At 35.6% G+C, this 25,208-nt stretch overlaps 1 protein-coding gene across 11 annotated transcripts; it reads left to right on the top strand.

Annotated features, from left to right (window-relative positions):
- Positions 1 to 3,398: 3,398 nt before the first annotated feature.
- On the top strand, positions 3,399 to 23,624 carry LOC117334275 (protein FAM184A-like). Of its 11 annotated transcripts, none has more exons than XM_033893792.1 (6): positions 3,400 to 3,684; positions 10,998 to 11,902; positions 16,155 to 16,181; positions 17,578 to 17,610; positions 19,100 to 19,351; positions 22,209 to 23,624. In XM_033893792.1, the coding sequence occupies exons 2-6, from the start codon at positions 11,111 to 11,113 to the stop codon at positions 22,341 to 22,343; spliced, it is 1,239 nt and encodes a 412-aa protein (XP_033749683.1). In that variant the 5' UTR covers positions 3,400 to 3,684; positions 10,998 to 11,110; the 3' UTR covers positions 22,344 to 23,624. The 11 variants fall into 11 exon arrangements, with proteins under 11 accessions (XP_033749681.1, XP_033749689.1, XP_033749679.1 ...); XM_033893791.1 differs by having other exon boundaries at positions 16,152 to 16,181; XM_033893790.1 differs by lacking the exon at positions 17,578 to 17,610 and having other exon boundaries at positions 3,399 to 3,684; positions 16,155 to 16,238.
- Positions 23,625 to 25,208: the final 1,584 nt, after the last annotated feature.

Genomic DNA, 25,208 nt, shown 5'->3' with positions numbered 1-25,208 from the left:
TCTGTTAGCCTGGTATATAGTATCATTGTATCAGGAAACAGTTTAGTCATTATGGCATACCAATGTATACCCGTACTCAATGTATTCTGTTGAATCCAATAAACAGAACAACGAGATTTATTGGGTTATGGAGCTTTTGTATCCTCTATCTATCTTGACATTTACTTTTAGCATTTTTGGTTTTCTCTGTTGCTTCCCTCGCTGAGTGATAGATAGAAGGACGAAATACCGTGATGTAGTTTCATTCATTTTGGCATTAATGTATCAAACTCTCAATTTGTATTGTAGGACGATACTCCTGTGTCTCTATAGTCGTTCCCAGAATGGTTAGAGCGGACAGAGATATAACTTCCGCGAAAAGAGACATTGGATCAATCCAGAATAAAATGTTGAACTCCTCTAGTAAAAATCGTATAGTAATTGATATAGAAAACTAACAGGTTGGAGTTGACAATGAACTCTGGTTTACACAACAAATGTACTAGGCGATTTTGTAAAAAAAAAAAAAAAAAAAAACCCGAGATGTGATTATACTATACACTGTACAGGACATGTCTGATATGGTTTATCTAATGCATGATCACGGATTGCACAGATATCTAAACGATTTTGATAAACTACGCCAATGATATTTCTGATCAACGCAATAATGATGGCACTCGGTCGCTGTATCTGGGTGTGAGAGTCGGTAAAACACAAATTGCTGAGTAAATGTGTTACCGTGTAGCAAGTAGCGAGTCCTGTTGATTTAATACGATATGTCAAAAACCTTGAGGTAGCGGACTTTTTTTATTTTAACGTATTGTATTGTATCTTAATATATACATGGGAATTGGGCACAAGTTATCAAACTTATATTAAGCCCTTTCCCTATATAATTTTACATACATATAATACATGTATTAGCGGACTTTGATCTACCCTTCTCCGGCACCATTATAGACGATGTTAAAACGTTCTATGTGAATTTCAAGAGTTAACGAGCTCCACAATTATTTCAAACCACGTACTGCTAATTAATTAGAGGATGATGACGTACCAGATTTTAACCATGATGTATAAACGGTTGTATACACGTGGGAGAAAAATGTTGAAGAATTTGAAAATATCTGGTAACAGGAAGTCCATGGAGTCATACAGTTACAAAAGTCTTAAACATGTACATTGTACATACAATGTCTTCTTACCAGTTTCGACAGTCCAGCTGCATTAAATTTCACTCCATTCCCAGGGGGAGCCATGAAGTACAGGGGGTAAACAATTCTAGCTTCAGTATTATTAAAGCACTTCCGAATCCTGAATATTTTTAGCATATCTGTTTCGTTTAATTCAAACATATAATAATGTCAAACAAGGCTGATTTGATTTTAACAGAAAAAATACCCTTCTATCATTTTCACCTCCCTTCCTACTATATTGTCCCTATGCTTTACATATGTCCCTAGGAACTTTTGCCCCTATACCCCTATGAAGTTCCCAGGGGAAAATGTAAAGCATTGGGGCAATATAGTTCACAATTTTGAAGGTGTACATAGTGTATACCTAAAGACCCTTCCAACAATGAAAAGGATGTATTACCAATATATCTGACACTAGAGAGGATTGTTGAAATCAAAGCCAAGTTCACAATATTACTGATACTTGATATTACCCTTTCCTTTTGGTAAATGGATGTTTTTCAAATTGAAAAATCTCAAATTATCCAGGGATTATCTCCCCTTAGTTGACACCTGAGCTGAGCCAATAGATGTGGCATAAATAGTATTAGTTTATCAACATGAAGATGTTAACCATTACTATACAATGACCCATATGGAGGCCCTACGGGGCAGAGTCTGGCTTTCCGTACCAGGCCTCGGTTTAATCAACGTTCCTAACTTAAGGGAACTCTTTAACTTAAAAGTTCCCATAGGAAAGCATCAATTTTTGGATTCAACCTTCAATATGCTTTCCTATAGGGAAAATGTAGGTTAAGGAAGTGTTGATGAAACCAAGGAATCTCGTATTTCATAGTTATAAATAAAGAACCGTTTTAAGTTCCCTGTGGCGGGAATAGTCTCACTATCCCTGGTAGTATTGTGTTTGGCTTTTTAAGGTTAGAACTTTGGGTATACAGTTTAGTTTAGCTATATTTATTAAACACATTACATATATTATACATTGTATATTATTGTATTAATTGCAAAGAAACACAAAGAACGGGAGACCACAGTACAATTTTTAACCTTGACCTGACCGGGCCTTGAACTCTGGTCAAAATATCTTAAATTGTCACCACTACGCCAGGTAGACAGTCGTTAAAGATGATTTGATGTCGTGGCGATAATCAACAGGAAAGCCTGACGTGGTAGGAAAGAAACTCGGAAAGGTGACCAAACGTCAAAATATCAACGTATACGACGTTAGGTTGATATGTAAATGATTAAATTATTTAACTGCTAGAGAGGCGACAAGAATATCATGGTTAAACATTACATCTCAGTATTTTGAGCTTGACCTTTGACTGATTGCTTTAGCCAATCAAATATTACTTCCATGAAGCTAAACTATTTCGTCAAACGATAAGCATTGTTTATATTTGACAATATATAACTATATAGGCTTTAGGTAAGCTCTACAGGAAATTTTACTGATGACCAAATAATAATGCTTTTAAAATCATTAAGTACGAAGTTTGTGTTATGGTTATTGGAAAGACTTTGCTGCACGCATGCAATTTGACCTTTAGTTACGGATCCCAATATTTTATGTGATTTTCACCATCATTACCAAACTTTTCGGCGTATAAGAACAGGAAGTGGCTGTAACATTTCCGCAAAAACATCTATCTGAAAATTCGAATATAGCTTAATATTGAATATTGTACAATGTATTTGAGCTAATTATTTAAGCAAGAACTCGTTACATTGACTGTAAGTACTGCTGGAACAAAGCAAGCCCCTACCCCCACCACTCCCCATGTAACTGTGAATAGGTGCGCTTGTTTTGTGCACCGCCAAATTACGGTAGATCCGTTAGGGTTCAGATCCGACTTGAGAATGGCCAACGTATAGATTTGTACGTGGTGTGTAGCCGCTCATATCCGTCGGTACATGTAAATCATAGCTAATGAGACAATGCTTTAATTTAATATTGAAAAGGGCTGTATTATTCAATAACACAGGATTATATTTCCTTGGATCAATGCATTCTTGGGGCATTTACGGGGACTCAACTTGATTTCTATTGTTATAGGCAGTATAAAAAAAAACTAATTAAATAACGTTTCGAAACCTTAGAAAAAGCCGTACAGATTTTAATGTACATGATTGCCAAGCGGATTATGTAGAAGTTGGGGTCAAAAGCTACTAAACAATTGCGTTGATCTGCGCGAGTCGTGTGCCATTTGTGGGTAGTAGAGCGTTCCTACCCGTCATTGTGTGGAGCCGGTGTATCAACACGTACCTTACCGTCCTCAATACACGCTGGTAACAGTAGTTGGGACTTTAACAGACATATGCCTGATCAAATACCACCGACATAGATAGCGATACACAAGACACAGATTTAATGTCGGAACCCTTCTCGACGTATACGGGACTCTTCGGAAGTTATTTTATAAAATGGAAGAGCGAATAGTGTCTTTTCCGACTCTTCTACAATACCTGTGTGTACTTGAAGATAGACGGGTAGTTTTACTTACAGGTAAGTTATATATATTTTATAAGTTATGTACCACTGTAGTTCTTTACATAGTATGTTTTATAATATGGCATTAACTTGACAGGTAGGGTGGCGTGTATGTGTATGCGATAGAGACCCGATAACTATAGCTATACTTACAGATAACGCCCAGTCGACTGCTGTCAACCTTATGTACTTTATATAAAATAGTTTATATAGAATAGCCTAGTCGTGTGAACATTTCTGGTCAATACCTCACTTTTCAGACATTACAACACTACTTTAGACTGTAGTATTTAAATGTGTATATTCGTCAGTATTTAGTGTGATCCACTTGAGTTAAATTCGTATTGGTCGTAAATCCGTTTTTTCACTTACATGTATGAACAAGACATCAACCGCTTCCACAAAGGGAATTGTTATTACCCTACACAATGTCAAACACTAACGTTAAATATTTCAGTTGAGTACCATATCTAATTCGGTAAATTCCCTTTACTTGACGCCACTATCGGCGGAGTAGATCTCGGTGAAACGACTCTATTATAAATATACGTATATGAAATATACACTAATGTTTAATTAAATGTGCAGTAATACTACACTCTGACGATCTGTTCAGACAGGGCTACTCTGTATGACTCGAGCATGCTTGAACATTTGAATTAAATGAAACAATGAATATGTTAACATATATTATGTATGTATACTTTTCTAATTGACCAAAACATAAGTAAATGATCACCAGCTGACGTCAGTGAACATGTGTATGGGGACACGCCAGTAACAGTACTACGGGACGTCCAAATCAACATTCGTCTTTTCCAGATTTCATTTTGAGATTTTTTGTTTATTTGTTTGGTGATAACAGCTATATGATATTAAATAAAATGTGATCATATGCCCTTGAGTCATAATGTAACGTACTCGTGGAATATGGCATTATCCAGCTAGCTCGATGAATTACAGACTACACCCATGTGAGATCCCTTGTATTGCGCCTACCCCGTGTTTTAATCCCCATTTATGTTAAAGTGATATACCTACCTGAATGATTTACTGTCATATCTGACTACAACCCAGGTTTAAAGGATTATGTTCCTAGACGTGATGTTTTACACCTAATCGTTACTAGTTTACGTTTATACGTGTATTTACTTGTCGTGTTGTGGTTTATCATCACTTAGTTGTGTTAATCTGACCACACTTTCATCAATACTCCTTAAGGAAACTTACATACGTAAGCATTACAGAATTAAATGTTAGCTCCTTAGCTAAGATTTTTCCTGAAATCAAATACTTCTAATTTTTCCTTTTGTATTTTTTTTTCTCGTTAAGGAGTTAGCTTAGGTTAAGGAGCGTTGATAAAAGTGGGATCGTTTCAGAGGAGTAAAGATACATTCTAGACTACAAGACAATAACATGACGTCATTTTAGTGTTGACCTACGTCAAATAACAGGCGTTTGCTTCTGGTTAGTATTAATAGAAAAAATATTAGTCTATAATCCTGGTGCTGACATTGTTTTATATTAATACTAACCAGAAGCAAACGCTTGTGTTGTAGGTCTCCTCTGTTTAAAATAGGATAATGTTTTCTGTAACTGGGCACACGAGAATAATCCATAATATAATTTAGACATTTGAAGGATTAAACTACTAAAGTATCTTGGTCCTCTGTGTAGTTAAGTATGACTATATTGAAAATCTTTATTTGACGTTCAAATCTTTTACACCAGCGTATGCCATTCGTTAGTTCTTTTAGACAGCAGTCCATATATCAACCAATGAGAGAGAGTGTCAAGAAGATAATAGGAAGAAGAAAGTAGAAAAGAAAAAAGAGAAAAGATAATATCTCAAATTTAATCCCCTCTTACGAATTGGGTACAACAGGTCCTTACGCCTTAACTGCAGGAAGAGGAGGGGAAGAATTAACTCACTTTTCCCATGTATTCTACGTTCGATGACAAATAACAGCATAATTGAAGAGAAATATATTCCCATTTTCTTGCCGTGTTCCCGTTTCTTCAAATTTTCATCTAAGTTTTCTGTTATTTCTTGATAGTCAAATATCATTTCTGTATGTTTTGGTATACCAAATATCATTTCTGTATGTTTTGGTATACCAAATATCATTTCTATATGTTTTGGTATACCAAATATCATTTTTATATGTTTTGGTATACCAAATATCATTTCTGTATGTTTTGGTATACCAAATATCATTTTTATATGTTTTGGTATACCAAATATCATTTCTGTATGTTTTGGTATACCAAATATCATTTCTGTATGTTATGGTATACCAAATATCACGTTTGTGTGTTATGGTATACCAAATATCACGTTTGTGTGTTATGGTATACCAAATATAACGTTTGTGTGTCATGGGTATACCAAATATCACGTTTATGTGTTATGGTATACCAAATATCACTTTGTGTGTTATGGTATACCAAATATCACGTTTATGTGTTATGGTATACCAAATATCACGTTTATGTGTTATGGTATACCAAATATCACGTCTGTATGTGTTATATGTATATCAAATATCACGTTTGTGTGTTATGGTATACCAAATATAATTTATGTATGCTATGGGTATACCAAATATCATTTCTGTATGTTATGGTATACCAAATATCATTTCTGTATGTTATGGTATAAAAATATCACGTTTGTGTGTTATGGTATACCAAATATCACGTTTGTGTGTTATGGTATACCAAATATCACATTTATGTGTTATATGTATATCAAATATCACGTTTGTGTGTTATGGGTATACCAAATATAATTTATGTATGCTATGGGTATACCAAATATCATTTCTGTATGTTATGGTATAAAAATATCACGTTTGTGTGTTACGGTATACCAAATATCACGTTTGTGTGTTATGGTATACCAAATACCACATATGTGTGTTATGGGTATACCATATATCACGTTTTTGTGTTATGGTATACCAAATATCACGTTTATGTGTTATGATATACCAAATATCACATTGTGTGTTATGGGTATACCAAATATCACGTTTGTATGTTAGGGGTATACCAAATATCACATTAGTGTGTTAAAAGAATATCAACTTTCTCTTTTGTGTGTTTTGGTATCCAAAATATTACGGCAGTAAATTATGTTATAATGGGTATACCAAATACTTATTTTTGTACATTTTGGGTATACCAGTTGTTACTTTGGTGTGTTTTGGTAAACCAGTGGTTACTTTGGTGTTTGGGTATACTAGTTGTTACTTTGGAATATTTGGTATACCAGTGGTTACTTTGGTATGTTTGGGTATACCAGTGGTTACTTTGGTATGTTGGGGTATACTAGTTGTTACGTTGTAATATTTGGTATACCAGTGGTTACTTTAGTATGTTTGGGTATACCAGTTGTTACTTTGGAATATTTGGTATACTAGTTGTTACTGTGGTATGTTTTGGTATACCAGTGGTTACTTTGGTATGTTTGGGTATACCAGTTGTTACTTTGGTATGTTTGGGTATACCATTTGTTACTTTGGTATGTTTGAGTATACTAGTTGTTACTTTGGTATGTTTGGGTATACTAGTTGTTACTTTGGTATGTTTTGATATACCAGTGGTTGCTTTGGTATGTTGGGGTATACTAGTTGTTACTTTGGTGTCTTTTGGTATACCAGTGGTTACTTTGGTATGTTTGGGTATACCAGGTGTTACTTTGGAATATTTGGTATACCAGTGGTTACTTTGGTATGTTTGGGTATACCAGTTGTTACTTTGGTATGTTTGGGTATACCAGTGGTTACTTTGGAATATTTGGTATACCAGTGGTTACTTTGGTATGTTTTGGTATACCAGTGGTTACTTTGGTATGTTTTGGTATACTTGTTGTTACTTTGGTATGTTTGGGTATACCAGTTGTTACTTTGGAATATTTGGTATACCAGTGGTTACTTTGGTATGTTTGGGTATACTAGTTGTTACTTTGGTATGTTTGGGTATACCAGTTGTTACTTTGGTATGATGGGTATACCAGTTGTTACTTTGGTATGTTTGGGTATACTAGTTGTTACTTTGGTATGTTTGGGTATACTAGTTGTTACTTTGGTATGTTTGGGTATACTTGTTGTTACTTTGGTATGTTTGGGTATACCAGTTGTTACTTTGGTATGTTTGGGTATACCAGTTGTTACTTTGGTATGTTTGGGTATACTAGTTGTTACTTTGGTATGTTTGGGTATACCAGTTGTTACTTTGGTATGTTTTGGTATACCAGTGGTTACTATGGAATATTTGGTTTACCCGGTGTTACTTTGGTATATTTGGTATACCAGTTCCAGTTGTTACTTTGGAATATTTGGTATACCAGTTGTTACTTTGGTATGTTTGAGTATACCAGTTGTTACTTTGGTATGTTTGGGTATACCAGTGGTTACTTTGGTATGTTTGAGTATACCAGTTGTTACTTTGGTATGTTTGGGTATACCGGTTGTTACTTTGGTCTGTTCTGAGTATATCAGTTTTATCCGTTGTATATCGTTGTCCATTTCTGTCTTCAGTATACAGTGGAAAACCACGTGTAACCTGCAACAAAGCGGAAACATGACACTGGTAAGGGGTCACGTGATGTGCTAGCTAGACCACTGTACGAGGTGTACTAATGGGCCGAGTCATATTCAAATGATATTTTAAATGTATATTTTAAATGTATATTTTACACAATATCGTATACATTGTACAGAGGACTCGGTGGTCACAAAGACACTGAAGACTGAATTAGGCTATTAGATTACAAAAAATACCGACGGTATACAGGTAATTATAACTAGTTCGAAATGTAACAGGGAATCTGATTGGCCTGTGAAGATTAATTTGAGATATAGTATAAGGATTGTACAAAGTCAAACAAGTGAACAGCTCATCTAAACCTAAATTTAGTAATGTATTAAGTCATCGTACATTCCGAATAATGGGTATAAATTACATCGTACATACGACTTTTTTGTCCTAGGCCATGTCAGTGAGGCTAGAAACGAAACGTATAGAAATTCCGAACGAATGTCGAGAAGATTCAGATCGGCCTTAAGTGTTGTTACCCTTGTTTTATCGGTGTGGAGTTAAATGTTATGTTATTGTTTACTGTTAGTACGTTGAGGAAAATATGACGCACCAGTATCCTTTCTTTCTAAACAATTTACCTTTCTAGTATGTTGGGTGGCACCGCCTCACTTTTTGCCTTGAATTGAACGTTCGCCTCTGTGAGGTTCTGTCCTGTGGTCGAGACATACCAGAGTATATGACCAGATATGGTGCCCTATTGGTGGGCCTCGGCAGTACGTGTCAGTGAGGTAGCACTATAAAGCCGGCATCAGTTTCGCTCTGTCACAAGGAGACAAACACGAACAAAAACTACAGACCCCCACAACACACGCACACACTTCACACACATGGAGCTCGAGTGAAAAGAAAACAAGTAAAATTTCTTCAAATATCGTTTACCATGAAAATATATATATTATACTGCATGGTTTTCTAATGAATGTCACACAAAGAAGAAACATAAGAAAACGTATAATACGTTTATTATACAAGATGTATGATGTTCGTTAGACAATGGATATCGCACAATGAAAAAAGAACAATAGCCATTTGCATGTGTTAATATTCAAAACAATCCTGAAAATAGTAATTATCAATAACATCAGTCAATATTGATTGTACTATCCGATTCATGTTCAGTGCTTTTGAGCCTTTAAAGAATGTTTGTTGATTTTATTCATAACCGACCTGAGCGATCGAACCTAGTATATAGATTAGTGTATCTCCACAAACACCTATACACGTAACTCGCTAGGCTAAGTACAGTTTCTTTGTGTGAGAAGACGCTTGAGTGTGTCACCATATCTTCAGTGACGAGTCTATATATACCCAGTAATGGATACCGTATCTAAGATTGAATGTATATGAATGCACTGTAGATCCCTTATATCTACCCGGTACAACAATGCCAACGTAACACAATGGTTCCAACTGGTAAACAATGACGATAACAAAGCTTCCACAATCCGCTTATATTTATGCGCTTCAAACGATTTACAACGTGGAGTAACCCCGACCGAGCGAGAGAAAAAAGTCCTAGCTAACTGTAAACCGATTTAATTATTGTTAAATAGTGTTTACGTGTTTTTCGTAATATTGTATGCCAATAGTGAAAACTAATGTCATGAAATATACGATTAATTCAGTACTAAATCTAGTTCAAAACAAAAATTAACAATACATGCATTATACCATTCAATGATATGTGTACAATATCCTTCATACGAAGAGTTGTTTAAACACTTAACAAGTCATATCTATCAAAGACATTTCTAGTGGACATCTACACTGGATAACATTGATTTTGCTGACCGGAAGTCCACCCTTGTACAGGTACAGCAGTACGATACAATGAACATATGGCTATTTACTGTAGGTCTGTGCCGTTAACTTTCTACACTGAAGCATTGTTCTTCAAATTGATATATTTTATTTTGTTGTATTTTGTATTGTTGTATTTTATATTGTTGTATTTTATATTGTTGTATTTCATATTGTTGTATTTCATATTGTTGTATTTTGAGCAGTTATATGTTATACGGATTTTGTCCTTGTAATAATAACGATATTACGCGTTTGGATTAATAAGGTTTGTATACAACAGAACTCTTTCCAGGACCAAGTGTCATATTGTAACTTACTTATCAATGAATACAAACTAGTGGAATTTGACAAATCTAATAGCACAAATTGAATCTTATAGGCATTATTTATCGCCATTATATCGCTGTCGGCTGTCTTTTTCATAGTATCATAACGACTTCACTATCGAAAACTGTAGCAGCCGGGTAACGTTTCCAAGACATTTAATAAGAAATCAATGACTTGTGTCAATATCACAGGTAGTTCATTTATATGGCTTCCGCCATCGTGCGGTCCTCACTTTATTTTAATAAGCAGTTGTACTGTAGTAATACAGCTTTATGAATGACCGTGCTAAACCATAGCGGAATCGTTCAGTGGCTCTCGCTCTTCGGCTCACATATCGGGCTTTGTACAGTGATATTCAAGTGCGTGTCTGAAAAAAATCAATCATACATTTATTTTCATTTGAGTCAATATATAGATGTAGAATACGCCCGTTTGTATAGATCATGGAGCCAAACATAAGCCGACTGCTTCCGCTAAACACTCGTCGTTATGACACTTAAAGACTTGTCGTAAATAAGATTATGCAAAATGATGGACATGCATTCATGTAATGGAGCAACTATATTAAAACATTATTCTCTGTTATCTTGTAGGATGAGGAACTCGACACCACCTTCTCCATTATTGGACAAAACGGATGTGTTTATAACTGTGGCTGTTTTTTAACTGTTTATTTATTCACTGAGTGAGATAACATAACGTCAGGATGGCTACGATAGACAAAAAGAAAACTTTCGACTTTCGAATGTCGAAAAAAGTCGCGGAATTGACTCAGGTCGTTCATATGCTTTTCACAAGGAACCATGAGAAAGAGGTTGAGATAGAAGCGATAAAGGACGCGTATGAGTTTGAATTATCGTTAGTATTGGAGGACGCCGAGGGTAGAATAGCTTCATTGGATCAGAAACGGAAAGATCTGGAGGCGTTGTTAGATAAGGAACGGTTAGCGGGTAGAGAGCGAGTAAAAGAGGCCATCCAAGAACAAGCCGACGCAAGGGAGGAACAGTGGAAACAACAAATTCAAGTTCTAGAAAAACAGTTGTCCGAGGAAAAATCGGACAGTCAGAATTTACGAGACTTGTTGATAAATGCCCAGAAAGACATCGAAAAATTAAGGGAAGGAGTTGCGGAACAGCTGAAAATCAAAAATGAGGAGATTCAAAGCAAAAACAGAGAACTTGAGAGGTTACGGCGGTTGTTAGCCGAGCTCGAGAAAAGTTCATCGGATAAAGAGGTCCAGTATCAAGAGGCAATAAAAGAGCTGGAAAGGACCAATGAGAAACTGGAGCGAGAGTTAGCTCAGCTCCAGGCTCTACTTGAGGAAACACATAGAAATAAGATTCAGTTGGAGGCGAAAAATGTGAAATTAGAGACAGATTTGAAAAATCTGAAGAAAGACTTCGGTAGGAAGGTAGCAGAGGTTGTAGCAACTCAACAACGGCAGCAAAATCAACAACAGAACAATTTGCCTCCTCCACGGAGTGCGACCAACTTCACCGTAAGTATCCCTAGTTGTTTTAATAGATGGATATTTGTTAGTTTTTTGTTCCGAACTTACATTAGACCATCATTCCAGTATACATTTATATGCAAAATGGCATTTGGGTCAACTATATCCTTACTTTGACGTACTCGAATTTTAGCGTATCGTCAAATCATGAACAATATGCGCAAGCACATAATTGTACATCTACTTAGAAGAGTTACTTGCATACTGGATATGTCATATTCACACAAGAACATCACACCATCAAGTCTTGTATATGATAACATTTTAGTGGTATTCTGTCAAGGTAAAAGGTCAAAGTTGGCACTTGACCAGTTTTAAAACAAATATTCCCACAAAAACATCACAACATTAAGTTATAGACTTCGTTAGATGGCAATGGTCATTGGCCAAGGTGAAAGGTCAAAGATCACACTTGACCAATTTTGAAACAAATACATTCAAACTATAACACTTGGCGCGATTAAATGTTATTGCACTAAATCATGATAGTGAATGTTTGGTTTTGTTTTCTATTACATTGCTTGTGTGCCAATTCATCATTATCTTGATTTTTAAAAACTTTATCATACACAACCTGCATACCTTTACCGCATTTTTGGTATTCTATTATGATGATATATCGTTATCATATCGCTGGTTATAAAGACGTATTTGTAATCTTCAATCTTTCCCATTCTCACTTTGTCACTAGAAAATAAAAATACCATATCATCCATAACTATGTGAATTAATTACACATAGAAATCAATAAGACATTTTATTAAGAACTATATCCTATAATCGTCCATCTGAAGTATGTATCACGTGAGTCATTATTACACTTTGACACAGTGGTCTGCCATTGATGTGCTATTTATAACGACAACATGGCGAATCATTTTATAGCTATTAGCCACACTTTTGTTCGAGTCAATAGTCCCATTAAGGGTTCTTCCTTGTACATAGGTAAATATTAGCTATTGAAGTAAACATCCCCAGCACTATTGACAAACAATGCTAATAAGCCAATGGTCAGGTATTGAAAATCGATGTTATGATAATATTATTTTTAAATTTTTAATAACGGTTGTGGAAAATACCTCTAATATAAAGCTTTAATCAGCAACCGATACACTGTAAAGTGTGCTATACAATTTCATAAATACGTATTGAAATATAGGTATTGAACATGGAGATTGTTAAACAGACCTGTAACGAAAATTAAAACGAAAAAAAATAATGGTCATTGAATTGGTAAACTCATGATTCTCAAAGAAGTATAACGATAATCTTTGTACAGGGTGCATGATGTTTAAGGGTGATGTTAATCTTTATACAGGGTGATGTCAATCTCTATACCATACAGGGTGATGTCAATATATATACCATACAGGGTGATGTCAATCTCTATACCATACAGGGTGATGTCAATCTCTATACAGGGTGATGTCAATCTCTATACCATACAGGGTGATGTCAATCTCTATACAGGGTGATGTCAATCTCTATACAGGGTGATGTCAATCTCTATACAGGGTGATGTCATTCTCTATACCATACAGGGTGATGTCAATCTCTATACCATACAGGGTGATGTCAATATCTATACCATACAGGGTGATGTCAATCTCTATACAGGGTGATGTCAATCTCTATACCATACAGGGTGATGTCAATCTCTATACAGGGTGATGTCAATCTCTATACCATACAGGGTAATGTCAATCTCTATACCATACAGGGTGATGTCAATCTCTATACCATACAGGGTGATGTCAATCTCTATACCATACAGGTGATGTCAATCTCTATACAGGGTGATGTCAATCTCTATACAGGGTGATGTCAATCTCTATACAGGGTGATGTTAATCTTTGTACAGGGTGATGTCAATCTCTATACCATACAGGGTGATGTCAATCTCTATACCATACAGGGTGATGTCAATCTCTATACCATACAGGGTGATGTCAATCTCTATACAGGGTGATGTCAATCTCTATACAGGGTGATGTTAATCTTTGTACCATACAGGGTGATGTCAATCTCTATACCATACAGGGTGATGTCAATCTCTATACCATACAGGGTGATGTCAATCTCTATACGATACAGGGTGATGTCAATCTCTATACAGGGTGATGTTAATCTCTATACCATACAGGGTGATGTCAATCTCTATACCATACAGGGTGATGTCAATCTCTATACCATACAGGGTAATGTCAATCTCTATACAGGGTGATGTCAATCTCTATACCATACAGGGTGATGTCAATCTCTATACCATACAGGGTGATGTCAATCTCTATACCATACAGGGTGATGTCAATCTCTATACCATACATGGTGATGTCAAGCTTTATACCATACAGGGTGATGTCAATCTCTATACAGGGTGATGTCAATCTCTATACGATACAGGGTGATGTCAATCTCTATACGATACAGGGTGATGTCAATCTCTATACGATACAGGGTGATGTCAATCTCTATACAGGGTGATGTCAATCTCTATACAGGGTGATGTCAATCTCTATACGATACAGGGTGATGTCAATCTCTATACGATACAGGGTGATGTCAATCTCTATACCATACAGGATGATGTCAATCCCCTTACCATACAGGGTGATGTCAATCTCTATACAGGGTGATGTCAATCTCTATACAGGGTGATGTCAATCTCTATACAGGGTGATGTCAATCTCTATACAGGGTGATGTCAATCTCTATACGATACAGGGTGATGTCAATCTCTATACGATACAGGGTGATGTCAATCTCTATACAGGGTGATGTCAATCTCTATACAGGGTGATGTCAATCTCTATAAAGGGTGATGTCAATCTCTATACCATACAGGGTGATGTCAATCTCTATACAGGGTGATGTCAATCTCTATACAGGGTGATGTCAATCTCTATACAGGGTGATGTCAATCTCTATACAGGGTGATGTCAATCTCTATACAGAGTGATGTCAATCTCTATACCATACAGGGTGATGTCAATCTTTATACCATACAGGGTGATGTCAATCTCTATACCATACAGGGTGATGTCAATCTCTATACGATACAGGGTGATGTCAATCTCTATACAGGGTGATGTCAATCTCTATACAGGGTGATGTCAATCTCTATACCATACAGGGTGATGTCAATCTCTATACAGGGTGATGTCAATCTCTATACAGGGTGATGTCAATCTCTATACGATACAGGGTGATGTCAATCTCTATACCATACAGGGTGATGTCAATCTCTATACGATACAGGGTGATGTCAATCTCTATACCATACAGGGTGATGTCAATCTTTATACCATACAGGGTGATGTCAATCTCTATACAGGGTGATGTCAATCTCTATACAGGGTGATGTCAATCTCTATACCATACAGGGTGATGTCAATCTCTATACCATACAGGGTGATGTCAATCTCTATACAGGGTGATGTCAATCTCTATACAGGGTGATGTCAATCTCTATACGATACAGGGTGATGTCAATCTCTATACCATACAGAGTGATGTCAATCTCTATACAGAGTGATGTCAATCTCTATAACATACAGGGTGATGTCAATCTCTATACCATACAGGGTGATGTCAATCTCTATACAGGGTGATGTCAATCTCTATACAGGGTGATGTCAATCTCTATACAGAGTGATGTCAATCTCTATAACATACAGGGTGATGTCAATCTCTATACCATACAGGTGATGTCAATCTCTATACAGGGTGATGTCAATCTCTATACAGAGTGATGTCAATCTCTATAACATACAGGGTGATGTCAATCTCTATTCAGGGTGATGTTTAAGGATGATGTTAATGCATATCAAGGATGTTGTCGATCTCTATACAGGGTGATGCTAATCTGTATACAGGGTGATGTTTAAGTGTGAAGTTAATCTCTATGCAGGGTTATGTTAACCTCCGAAGACTTTCAATAAAGGTTGCTTTTCGCTAATGATAACTTTCAATTTCTTCCCCTATAACATTTCTCCAAATTCAGCAGAACAGTTAATAAGGAGTCATGTCAATATCAGAATTCTTTTTAAACGATATATATATCTATGTATATACTTGGATATTCCATATACATGTACTCCGAATATCATCACTGTAAGACCTGGAATATATCGTCATTTGAAGATTAACAAAGTGTGAAATCTGAATATGTTATATAACATATATATATATAATATATGTATAGTATATACGTCATCTATCATATGTATGCTTTCAGCAGGACAAAAATTGCTCAAAAAATCACCAGGTAAATCTTCTGATTACCCGAATGAATATAGAACCAATATCGGATGATGTAAAGCAAGTTAGTTTATATTCGTGTACCTTATTATTCATTTATTTATTTGCATGGTTTTTATTATTCCAAATTATCTACTTAATTCTAACGCACGCACATCCTGGTGCAGGTTTATAATTTATGCTCGCGTTGAAAACATGTTAATGCATATATTTAATTACCAAACTTTTAATATTAGGAATGTCCTTATCTGCCCTTACGCATGCACACCTGTTATTTAGATTTATAGGATCTACGGCATTTACTCACAAAAACATTGTCTGTTTTCACATGTATTACTGTATGGTGTGTAAGGGGGGAATGTATGAAACTTTCTTTTACCTTAAATATTATGTGAGAAATACGATTTGTGCATGTTGAGAATCAGTGGGCGTTGGTGGAAAACAAGCATCGATATCTCCTTGATTACGATTATGATGGTAAAAACTCAACCATGTTAGTTGTTATTCTTTAAATCTGTTTATTAACCTTAAGAGTTGTTTCCATGACAACTGGATGACATATTCATAATGCCGTAGATCCTATATGACTTTTAAACCCTTTTGACATTCCGAACATTACATCATAATTCAAACCCAATCATATTCCTAATGGTTTGTCCAATCCTATACTGATCAACAATTATGGTGGAAAGCAACTTTCCATGTTTTAAACGAAGGCAGGTGTCCGTAAGAATGTTAAAATCTTATCTTTATATAGCAACTACATTTTCGGAAAATTAGCAATATTCCAACGATATGTATTGTTTGACATCACAATATAAATAATGTTTATTTCGATTGATACGCAATCCTTATATTTAAGCACATCTGTAAATATGGAAAGTATAAAATAATCCCAGAAATGTTAATAATCAATGATTTAAAAAGTAATGCAAATATTAACGGAAAACGCATTGTGCCCTATTCGGAAATTAAATTCCCAATGCGAGTTCCTCGATTTGAGGTTCTCGTATCTCGATTTGACCTGTTTATAAAGGTTTAAAATTAAGACTGCATTGTTTTGATACTTCTATTGATTTGATATGTTTATCTATTATTGATACTTTTATTCCACGTTTTATATCTTTTTTACTTTAATAATGGTTTTTGGAATGAATTTTTGTTTTCAAATATTTTCTTCCTTTTTTGCAGTTATCATGATCTCATTTATCATATTCTCCGTTGTGTTTGAGTTAAAGTTATGCTTTCGTTAGTGTATGTCGGTATTCTTTGTTATTTTTGCAACATGGATTTACTATATCTACATAATGTGACTTGTTATCATTGCAAAAAGTACAAGTGACCCCTTATTGAACTTATTGTTCAAAGTGAAAATAACATGTCTGCCTGACCTGACCTTTCAGAAAATACAGATGCCCAGCACACCCAAAGATAAGGTAACATTTGTAGTGAATATGCATTCACTACCAGACAGCATACCACGTGTGACATCTTCACCTTCACGGGAATCTTGGTCTCTGTGTATATCTGTTTTCTTCTCAATATTAAATATTTACGCTTTTTGTAGATTTCTTTAGTACGTATATCTCAGATAGTGACCTAAAGAACCTGTTAGGAATAATCTGTTTATCAAAGGCAAATTACAAGTACCAGAAAGGTTGTTATATTTGACGAGTTATATTTTCTAGGATGGAAAAAATCGCGATGAAAGATACATTGAAAGTGATTTTAAAGAGAAACTTAATTGACAAAATTACAATTAACGTGGAAAATCAGAACATTTTATTTTAACCTGGTGGCACAATCGTGTAATTTAACCACTGTATAACACAACATTCACATTAATTCAAACGATATTTGATATCAGTCGATTTGATCCTTCATTCGGCTCCAATATGTTTCCAGTGTGAATTAACAGTCACATTCACCTTCTTTGTGTACTCATTGATTACCTATTGAACATGGATGGAAGAGTATCATTGCTTTTAGACACAGTTTTAATAATTGATGTAAGTTATTAAAGGTGAAGATAATTGAAGCGGTCAATACATACATCCCATACATTCCAGCAAACCATCTACTTGTAATATTGGTATGACACAATTTTATAGCATAGATATTGCTAGTGTATGACGTATAGCTAGTATAAACTGGTATTCCTCAATCAGCTAGTATAACGTGATATTCCTAGATCAGTTATGGACAATCCTGTATCGGCCTCATCATGCTGGCACTTTTACACCATTTATTGCATGGCTATTTTTTTCTATTTTGATAATTCATTTTACATTGTATATTAATCAACCTGCTTATAATTGCCTTCGTTCCCTTTACCATTCTCCACAGATATATCCCATGTATCGCATTATATATCATATCATAAAATCAACATATTGTAATTAATCAACTCTTATCTGTAATGAAACTTATTTTTATTAGATTTAGGTTTCATCTTGTTCATCTTCTACCATATCAAAAACCATCTACATTTTATGTATTCATATCAAAATGAGAAATATTGCTAGGACCTTTGTCTTTTCTTCTAATAGTATGTACAAAACATGAATATGGTTGATCACGTGTGCTGTGCAATAATAAAAAGGAAGGAAGCTCGATATTTTATCTATTTCCTACAATAAACTCTTTAGTTTATTCTACACGTGCAGTCAAACCTCGTTATCTGGAAGTCAGTGGAGTATCCGAGGTAACCGAGTATGTTTTATATAGAACTTTTTAATTTTACTTCGAGTTAAACAGTCTTCGGTTATCGGAGCTTGAAATAACGAAGTTTGACTATAGATATATATTGTTCTTTATGTTGTTAATATCATATGCTGCAGTTTGCAATCAAAACTGTACAATAAGCATTATTTCTGTATGTAGTTAATATGGCAATGCATTCATTGAGTCTCATGCATTTTACAGGATTATAACGACGAAGTAGAGAAGCTCCGAAAAGAAGTACAAAGATACCGAATGGAACTGTCTAATCGTGACGGAAACTTTAACCGGATGTTCAGCAATAGTCAGCCGATGGTTGTTGATCCCAGAGCAGGGAAAATAGGGGTCAGTCAAAACCAGATCCTGTCTGGAAACTCCGCCACATACACGGAGACGATAGGACTGCCGGTCAGGGAAAAGTCATTCTCGTATGCATTTGTACAATCAATTGATGACGTAAGTGATTTAAAGGCTAAGGGGCGTGGTGTGACATCGAATAACAAAATGGCTATGATGGTGTTCAGTGGTTTGATCCTGTTATATTCTATGCTGCATGCTGCCACAAAAGTGCATTGTTTGTATCCTAAACAAATCATGGTGTGCCTATAAACGTAATCTTCAAAACACAATTGCTATTTACTTCTTTTGTTGGTGTAATCAGTACTGTAAGCCGTCTTATAGGATAAGTAAACATACCTACACAACAATGATTCGGAGTCCAAAAGTTTGGCAAACGCAGGAACGACAACTTAGGGTAATATATGTACCTCAACAACTAGCGTAGTCGTACCTCGATACTGCAGGAGTGTTTGATAAATAACCGATCTTACAAGAGTGGCAATGCGATAAAAAGCGTTAAAATATTAAAAGAACACAATAAGCAGAAATGTCAGGAATCCGTAGTATACTGACACGAGTAAGAGATTGTATCTACTAGTTTCCCGGAACTCCTACTCCGTAGTATACTGACACGAGTAAGAGATTTTATCTACTAGTTTCCCGGAACTCCTACTCCGTAGTATAATGACACGAGTAAGAGATTTTATCTACTAGTTTCCCGGAACTCCTACTCCGTAGTATACTGACACGAGTAAGAGATTGTATCTACTAGTTTCCCGGAACTCCTACTCCGTAGTATAATGACACGAGTAAGAGATTTTATCTACTAGTTTCCCGGAACTCCTACTCCGTAGTATACTGACACGAGTAAGAGATTGTATCTACTAGTTTCCCGGAACTCCTACTCCGTAGTATACTGACACGAGTAAGAGATTTTATCTACTAGTTTCCCGGAACTCCTACTCCGTAGTATACTGACACGAGTAAGAGATTTTATCTACTAGTTTCCCCGGAACTCCTACTCCGTAGTATACTGACACGAGTAAGAGATTGTATCTACTAGTTTCCCGGAACTCCTACTCGCGTGAACATCAGTGATATCCACTAAATTCTTTCCTCTTTGACAATCGTGCGTCGTCATTCATGTTTCATGTCACTTGGCTACATGTGTGATGTCATACTTGTGTATCACACCACAGAACAGTCGAGTTTGATCATAAATCCACAAGTGTCACAGGCGGTTGCATTTGAAACGACTAAGGTCATTTGAATTTTATAACAATAAGTGTTATGTTAGCAACGTCACGATTGGCGTTACCCGACATTCCCGGAATCACATACACCATTTAATAGACATGTGTTTCAGCTGCCAGACTCTGTATTGTTTTTGTTTTTGTTTTTGGGTTCCACGCTAAAGCGTAAGCGACAATTTTCAGCTATACAGTGTGCTATTTCCATGTCATTTTGAAAAATCAGATGTTCATCAAGCCAATAGAGTCATGTCTATACCGCCAAGCTTTTTGTCTTTAATTCGCTTACTTGCATAATTAATACCTATTATTTGTGTTTGTATATTGATTTGTTGTGAAAAGAATATCATCTGTAACTTTGATATGTGCTGCTTTTCATGTTTGATGTTTTATATAGCATAGATTAATATAATATTAATAACAATTTCATATTACATGAATATTCATTATCATTTGCCAATGACCTTATGCGTTCAACTTTTCCTTAATTTCTTTAAAACTCTTCTTCTGCTACAAGAATGGCATGATTTTATCCAATTTTAACTGAAGATTTTGGTTGAAGGGTAACAAATTCTGTATCACTGGTGGGTCTTGCCACCGTGTGGCTCAAGGATGGGGCTCAATAGGGATGATATAAGAACATGTCTAAAATTCCTCATTCGATTTAAAGATAGACAAGTTATTGTCCTATTTGATCTGAAGCACCCTAGGGTGAAGGAACCCAATTTTTGTATAGACGGGAGTCTAGTGCCCTAGAACTTGAAGGACGGGGCTCAATAGGGGAAATATAGCAAATTCTGTATTTTTTTCTCCGATGATAGGACTGACAGAATTACCCCTAAAGTTGGTCAGAAGCATCCTTGAGTGAAATAAAACAAATTTGGGTATGATCCCCTTGGGTCTGAGAGGTGGAGGGACACGTTAGATGAAATATAATACATTTAGAATAATTCTTACTGAAGGAATGACTGAGCTTTGTCCAAATCTAATCAAGTGATTTTTTTTGTGGTTCTTCAACTGTTTGTTTTATTCCAGCTTGATTAAAGTATATTTGGGTGACTGGAACTTTTTTGTATAAACAGTAGGTCATTATTGAGATAAGAAGACGCGGTGCTGTATAAACGGTGAGACTCGGGCGAAGGGACGGGGTCCAGTAGAGGAAATCATCTTTGTTTTTTTTTTTATGGAATTTTATCAAATTAGGATCATATTGGGTGAAAGAGGCTTATTGTTGTATAAATGGAATACCTTCCTCAGGGAGCAGAGGGGGCAGGACCGAATAAGGGAATTTTTGAAAGCCTTTTTCTTCTGCAAGGATAATAGAATTTCGATCGAATTGGTCTGCATAATTTTTTGTAACAGGAACTGAATTTTTGATAACTTAAAAGTTTATCTCCCTGAAGGCGGAGGATGGGGTCCAATAGAGGAGGTAGGAATTGGTTATCAAAGTTGACTATTTTACAACCGAATTTCATTGCAAATATCTTTGGCACCAGAAAACTAAATCTTACGTTTAGGAGAATGTTGACCATAAATGGAGCCAAGACCAAAATGAGAAATTATTATTAGTTTGAATGTTTCCCATGATCGTTGAAATATCCATGTGAAAGATGTTGGCCCCTTGGGCCTCTTGTTTGTATTTATAGTTAAGATATTGTTTAGTCTATAGCTTCATTTGATTCTTTTATATATATATATTGTTTCTGTATTTTATACACATGCAGAAGCAAAGGCCGGCGAGCTCCCGTATTTCCTCGGCTACAGCGAGACTCCCTTCACTGACACAGGAGCAAAGGTCAAGGTTGACCAAACTGATGAAACCACGCCCTCTTCCCAAAGAGATGCTCTACGGCAAATGACATGAGGAGAAGCCAGGCTCAGACGCAATGTAAACAGACAAATGGACGTAAATAAGTGCCAATATATTCAAACTGGACGATCGAAACAGAACATTGATTTTTTTCTGTGTGAAATGTATTTTATTTTTGCTTTCTGTCCTATTGGAATGTTTGAATGATGGTAGCTGAAATTTATGGCCGTATCCATTGGGTAGGTGATGTATTGATTTTTGCCGTACTGTATGAGGCAATGATAATGCATTGACGACAACACTTCTATCGAATGTGTACCTGTTGACAAGACTATCCTCAACCTGTTGTGTTAACTGGTTTCTCCAATTATATAATGGAAACCGCGAATGATAATGCTAATTTGCTTTGCAAAGCAGCAATCTATGGCCAGGAAGGATTGCCACAGGTTGAGGGCAAGGTAGGGACAAAAGTAATGTCGAGTCTGGCTTCGTGTACTGGTAGTCCAGTGTGTCATATATATGTTCAAATGATGATCGTTAATATGAGAGCTCAATCTTGTCATATAGGAAGAATTAGAAACATGATATTAACTTCAAGACTAAATCATCATGTTTCTCTTATTTAATCGCAAAATTGATTATGATTTGTATGATATCGTATGAAATATATGTACTAATTGTTTTATGATTGTAGAATTTATATATACTTGATATAACACATTTTAACTTTCAAAATGAGACATGAGAATAAATGCTATAATGATAAATTTTCGTCCTATTTTCTCGGGTTGATAAAATCCGATATCGAAACTATCAAAATGCTATAATTGTAAATTGTTGAAAACCTTGTATAACGTCATTGATAGTAGTAGATGGGTCGGGGAACGTTAAAAGATTAGTTAGTAAAATATGATACGTGTGATGTTCTAGTGTAAGTTAATCACGTTCCATATATTCATGAGTCATTTGTTTCGTGGTTTCCATGGATATCGCGATCTGTTGATGCTTGTGATTTTGAGGTATGCTGGAGATTTGTATTTATTCATTGTGTTAATGTACAATGAAGTCATTCAATCCCAGAAAATAAAAACACAAAAGTTTTATCCTACACAGTTTAATTAATATACACAATATACAGTACTACGGATGTGACGTCAGCGCAGGACGGTAAATATTCGCACTAATTGAAATATATACAAAATGTACTGTGTTTGTATGTGTCCGCATTTATATACGAGTAATATTCCGTCCATATACGCCTACATTGTTGTTTAAAATGTGCCAAACAATGTGAACATGTGATTGAAAAATAATAAATGTGGAAGCTACATCAGTGTGTATTTGTTTATCATTTAAACTTCAAATCCAAATGAAACAACAGACCTTAATGCCGCCTGTTCAATCTTAATTGATCCAAGGAAACGATGAAATTTGTTATTTTACATAATTTGATCTTCTGAGTCTACTGCACAACAAATTTATATACCTCTGTGGATACACAAATAAAGTTACCAAAATAATCATCATTTCATAGTGACATCTTTTCCATGGTGCGTCCGGGCAATTTGACAGAAGTATATTTATCAATTGTTAATATATGTCACTGATGATCAAGGGACTTGCTTTGACAAGTGATCTGCTGATTTGTTATAATTTCGGCAAAACATGTGAAACGATATGATTATGGGGAGCCTTATCAGCTCCACTTGTATTGCATCAAACAATCATTCCATTGTGTGTCTTTAAGATGCAGTAGGATAATTTATTTGATCAGGTATGTCTCTCAATGCTTACAACTCGATTCTGTTTAGACTTTGAATGCAAATGGCGGCTGTAAATAATATCGCACAAATATAACAACATAAATATGTATTTCAATTAGCAAAAATGCTCTTATAAATAGACTCTATTAAGAACTCTGAACAGAGAAAGGAGATTTTTTTAGAGGAGGGGGGGGGGGGGGTACTTAAACGAGTATGAGGTAAACAAAATCAGATTTATGATAAAAAACAAGCCCTACAGTTAAACTATTTGTCTTGTCCTCTTGCCATCCCCAGAAGTATTAATAGGATATTTGTAATAACTGTGTGCCTTGTTGGTGTAATACTACCACAGCTGTTAAATGCATTTCAAGTTCCATACAAAATCGATGTGTACGTCTTTATAGAAACATAGCTGGTAACCAAGGCCCTCATTGCATCATATACCTGGTAGGCATTTCCAGGGCATACCGCCATAGTTGTTTTGTGCAAAATATGTTATCCGCGAGAGCAGTACATGTACTCCTGAACCGTGCATTTCCCTCACATTTCGACAAAATTGCCAAACACTTTCAGAAGACAAAACATGATATGTGGGTAGATATGATCATTCAAGACAAGATTGAGCTGAAGCCCACTGGTGCAATACATCCAATATATATTGGAAGTATTGACAGACGAGGCTAGGACCTGTGATTGGACTCCCATCGATGCTATGTGGATTTCGTCATATTTATGAAATATGTATATTTCTAGTGTACAATTTTTTATATCGGCAGTATTTTAAATGTCTGTCATGTTTCTTCATCACATCGCGATAATTCCCATGGAACATTCCCGTCAATTAATGTCCCACACATTTGTGTTCCTACGTTTTTCATTGAATTGACAGTGTTTTCTACATTTGATCAGGACCATTATTAGATATTTGTTAACTTTTGTTAGAAGTAACTCCTCGCAGAAATTCATTATGTGTTACCGATGAATGGCCTTCATGTAACTTGACCGTTTCGGTGATTTTTTTCGCACGACACATTAGAGCATTTCACTATCAACTGCTTTAAACCACACAAACTCTTTATTGCTAGAGATAAATAAGCTTTGCCAACAATGTCTATCTCGGGGTAAACTCTTCGACAAACTTAGAAAGAAAT

Source organism: Pecten maximus, chromosome 9 (genome assembly GCF_902652985.1).
Source record: "Pecten maximus chromosome 9, xPecMax1.1, whole genome shotgun sequence".
Lineage (NCBI taxonomy): Eukaryota > Metazoa > Mollusca > Bivalvia > Pectinida > Pectinidae > Pecten > Pecten maximus.
The sequence above is the reverse complement of the archived record's forward strand: the minus strand, read 5'-3'. Positions and strand labels throughout refer to the sequence as shown.

Coding starts and splice junctions, on each gene's coding strand:
- LOC117334275 (XM_033893788.1), top strand. CDS start 11,111: ATGGCTACGATAGACAAAAAGAAAACTTTCGACTTTCGAATGTCGAAA. Junction 11,903..16,151: donor GGAGTGCGACCAACTTCACC/GTAAGTATCCCT, acceptor GTATGCTTTCAG/CAGGACAAAAATTGCTCAAA. Junction 16,239..19,099: donor TATCGGATGATGTAAAGCAA/GTTAGTTTATAT, acceptor TGCATTTTACAG/GATTATAACGACGAAGTAGA.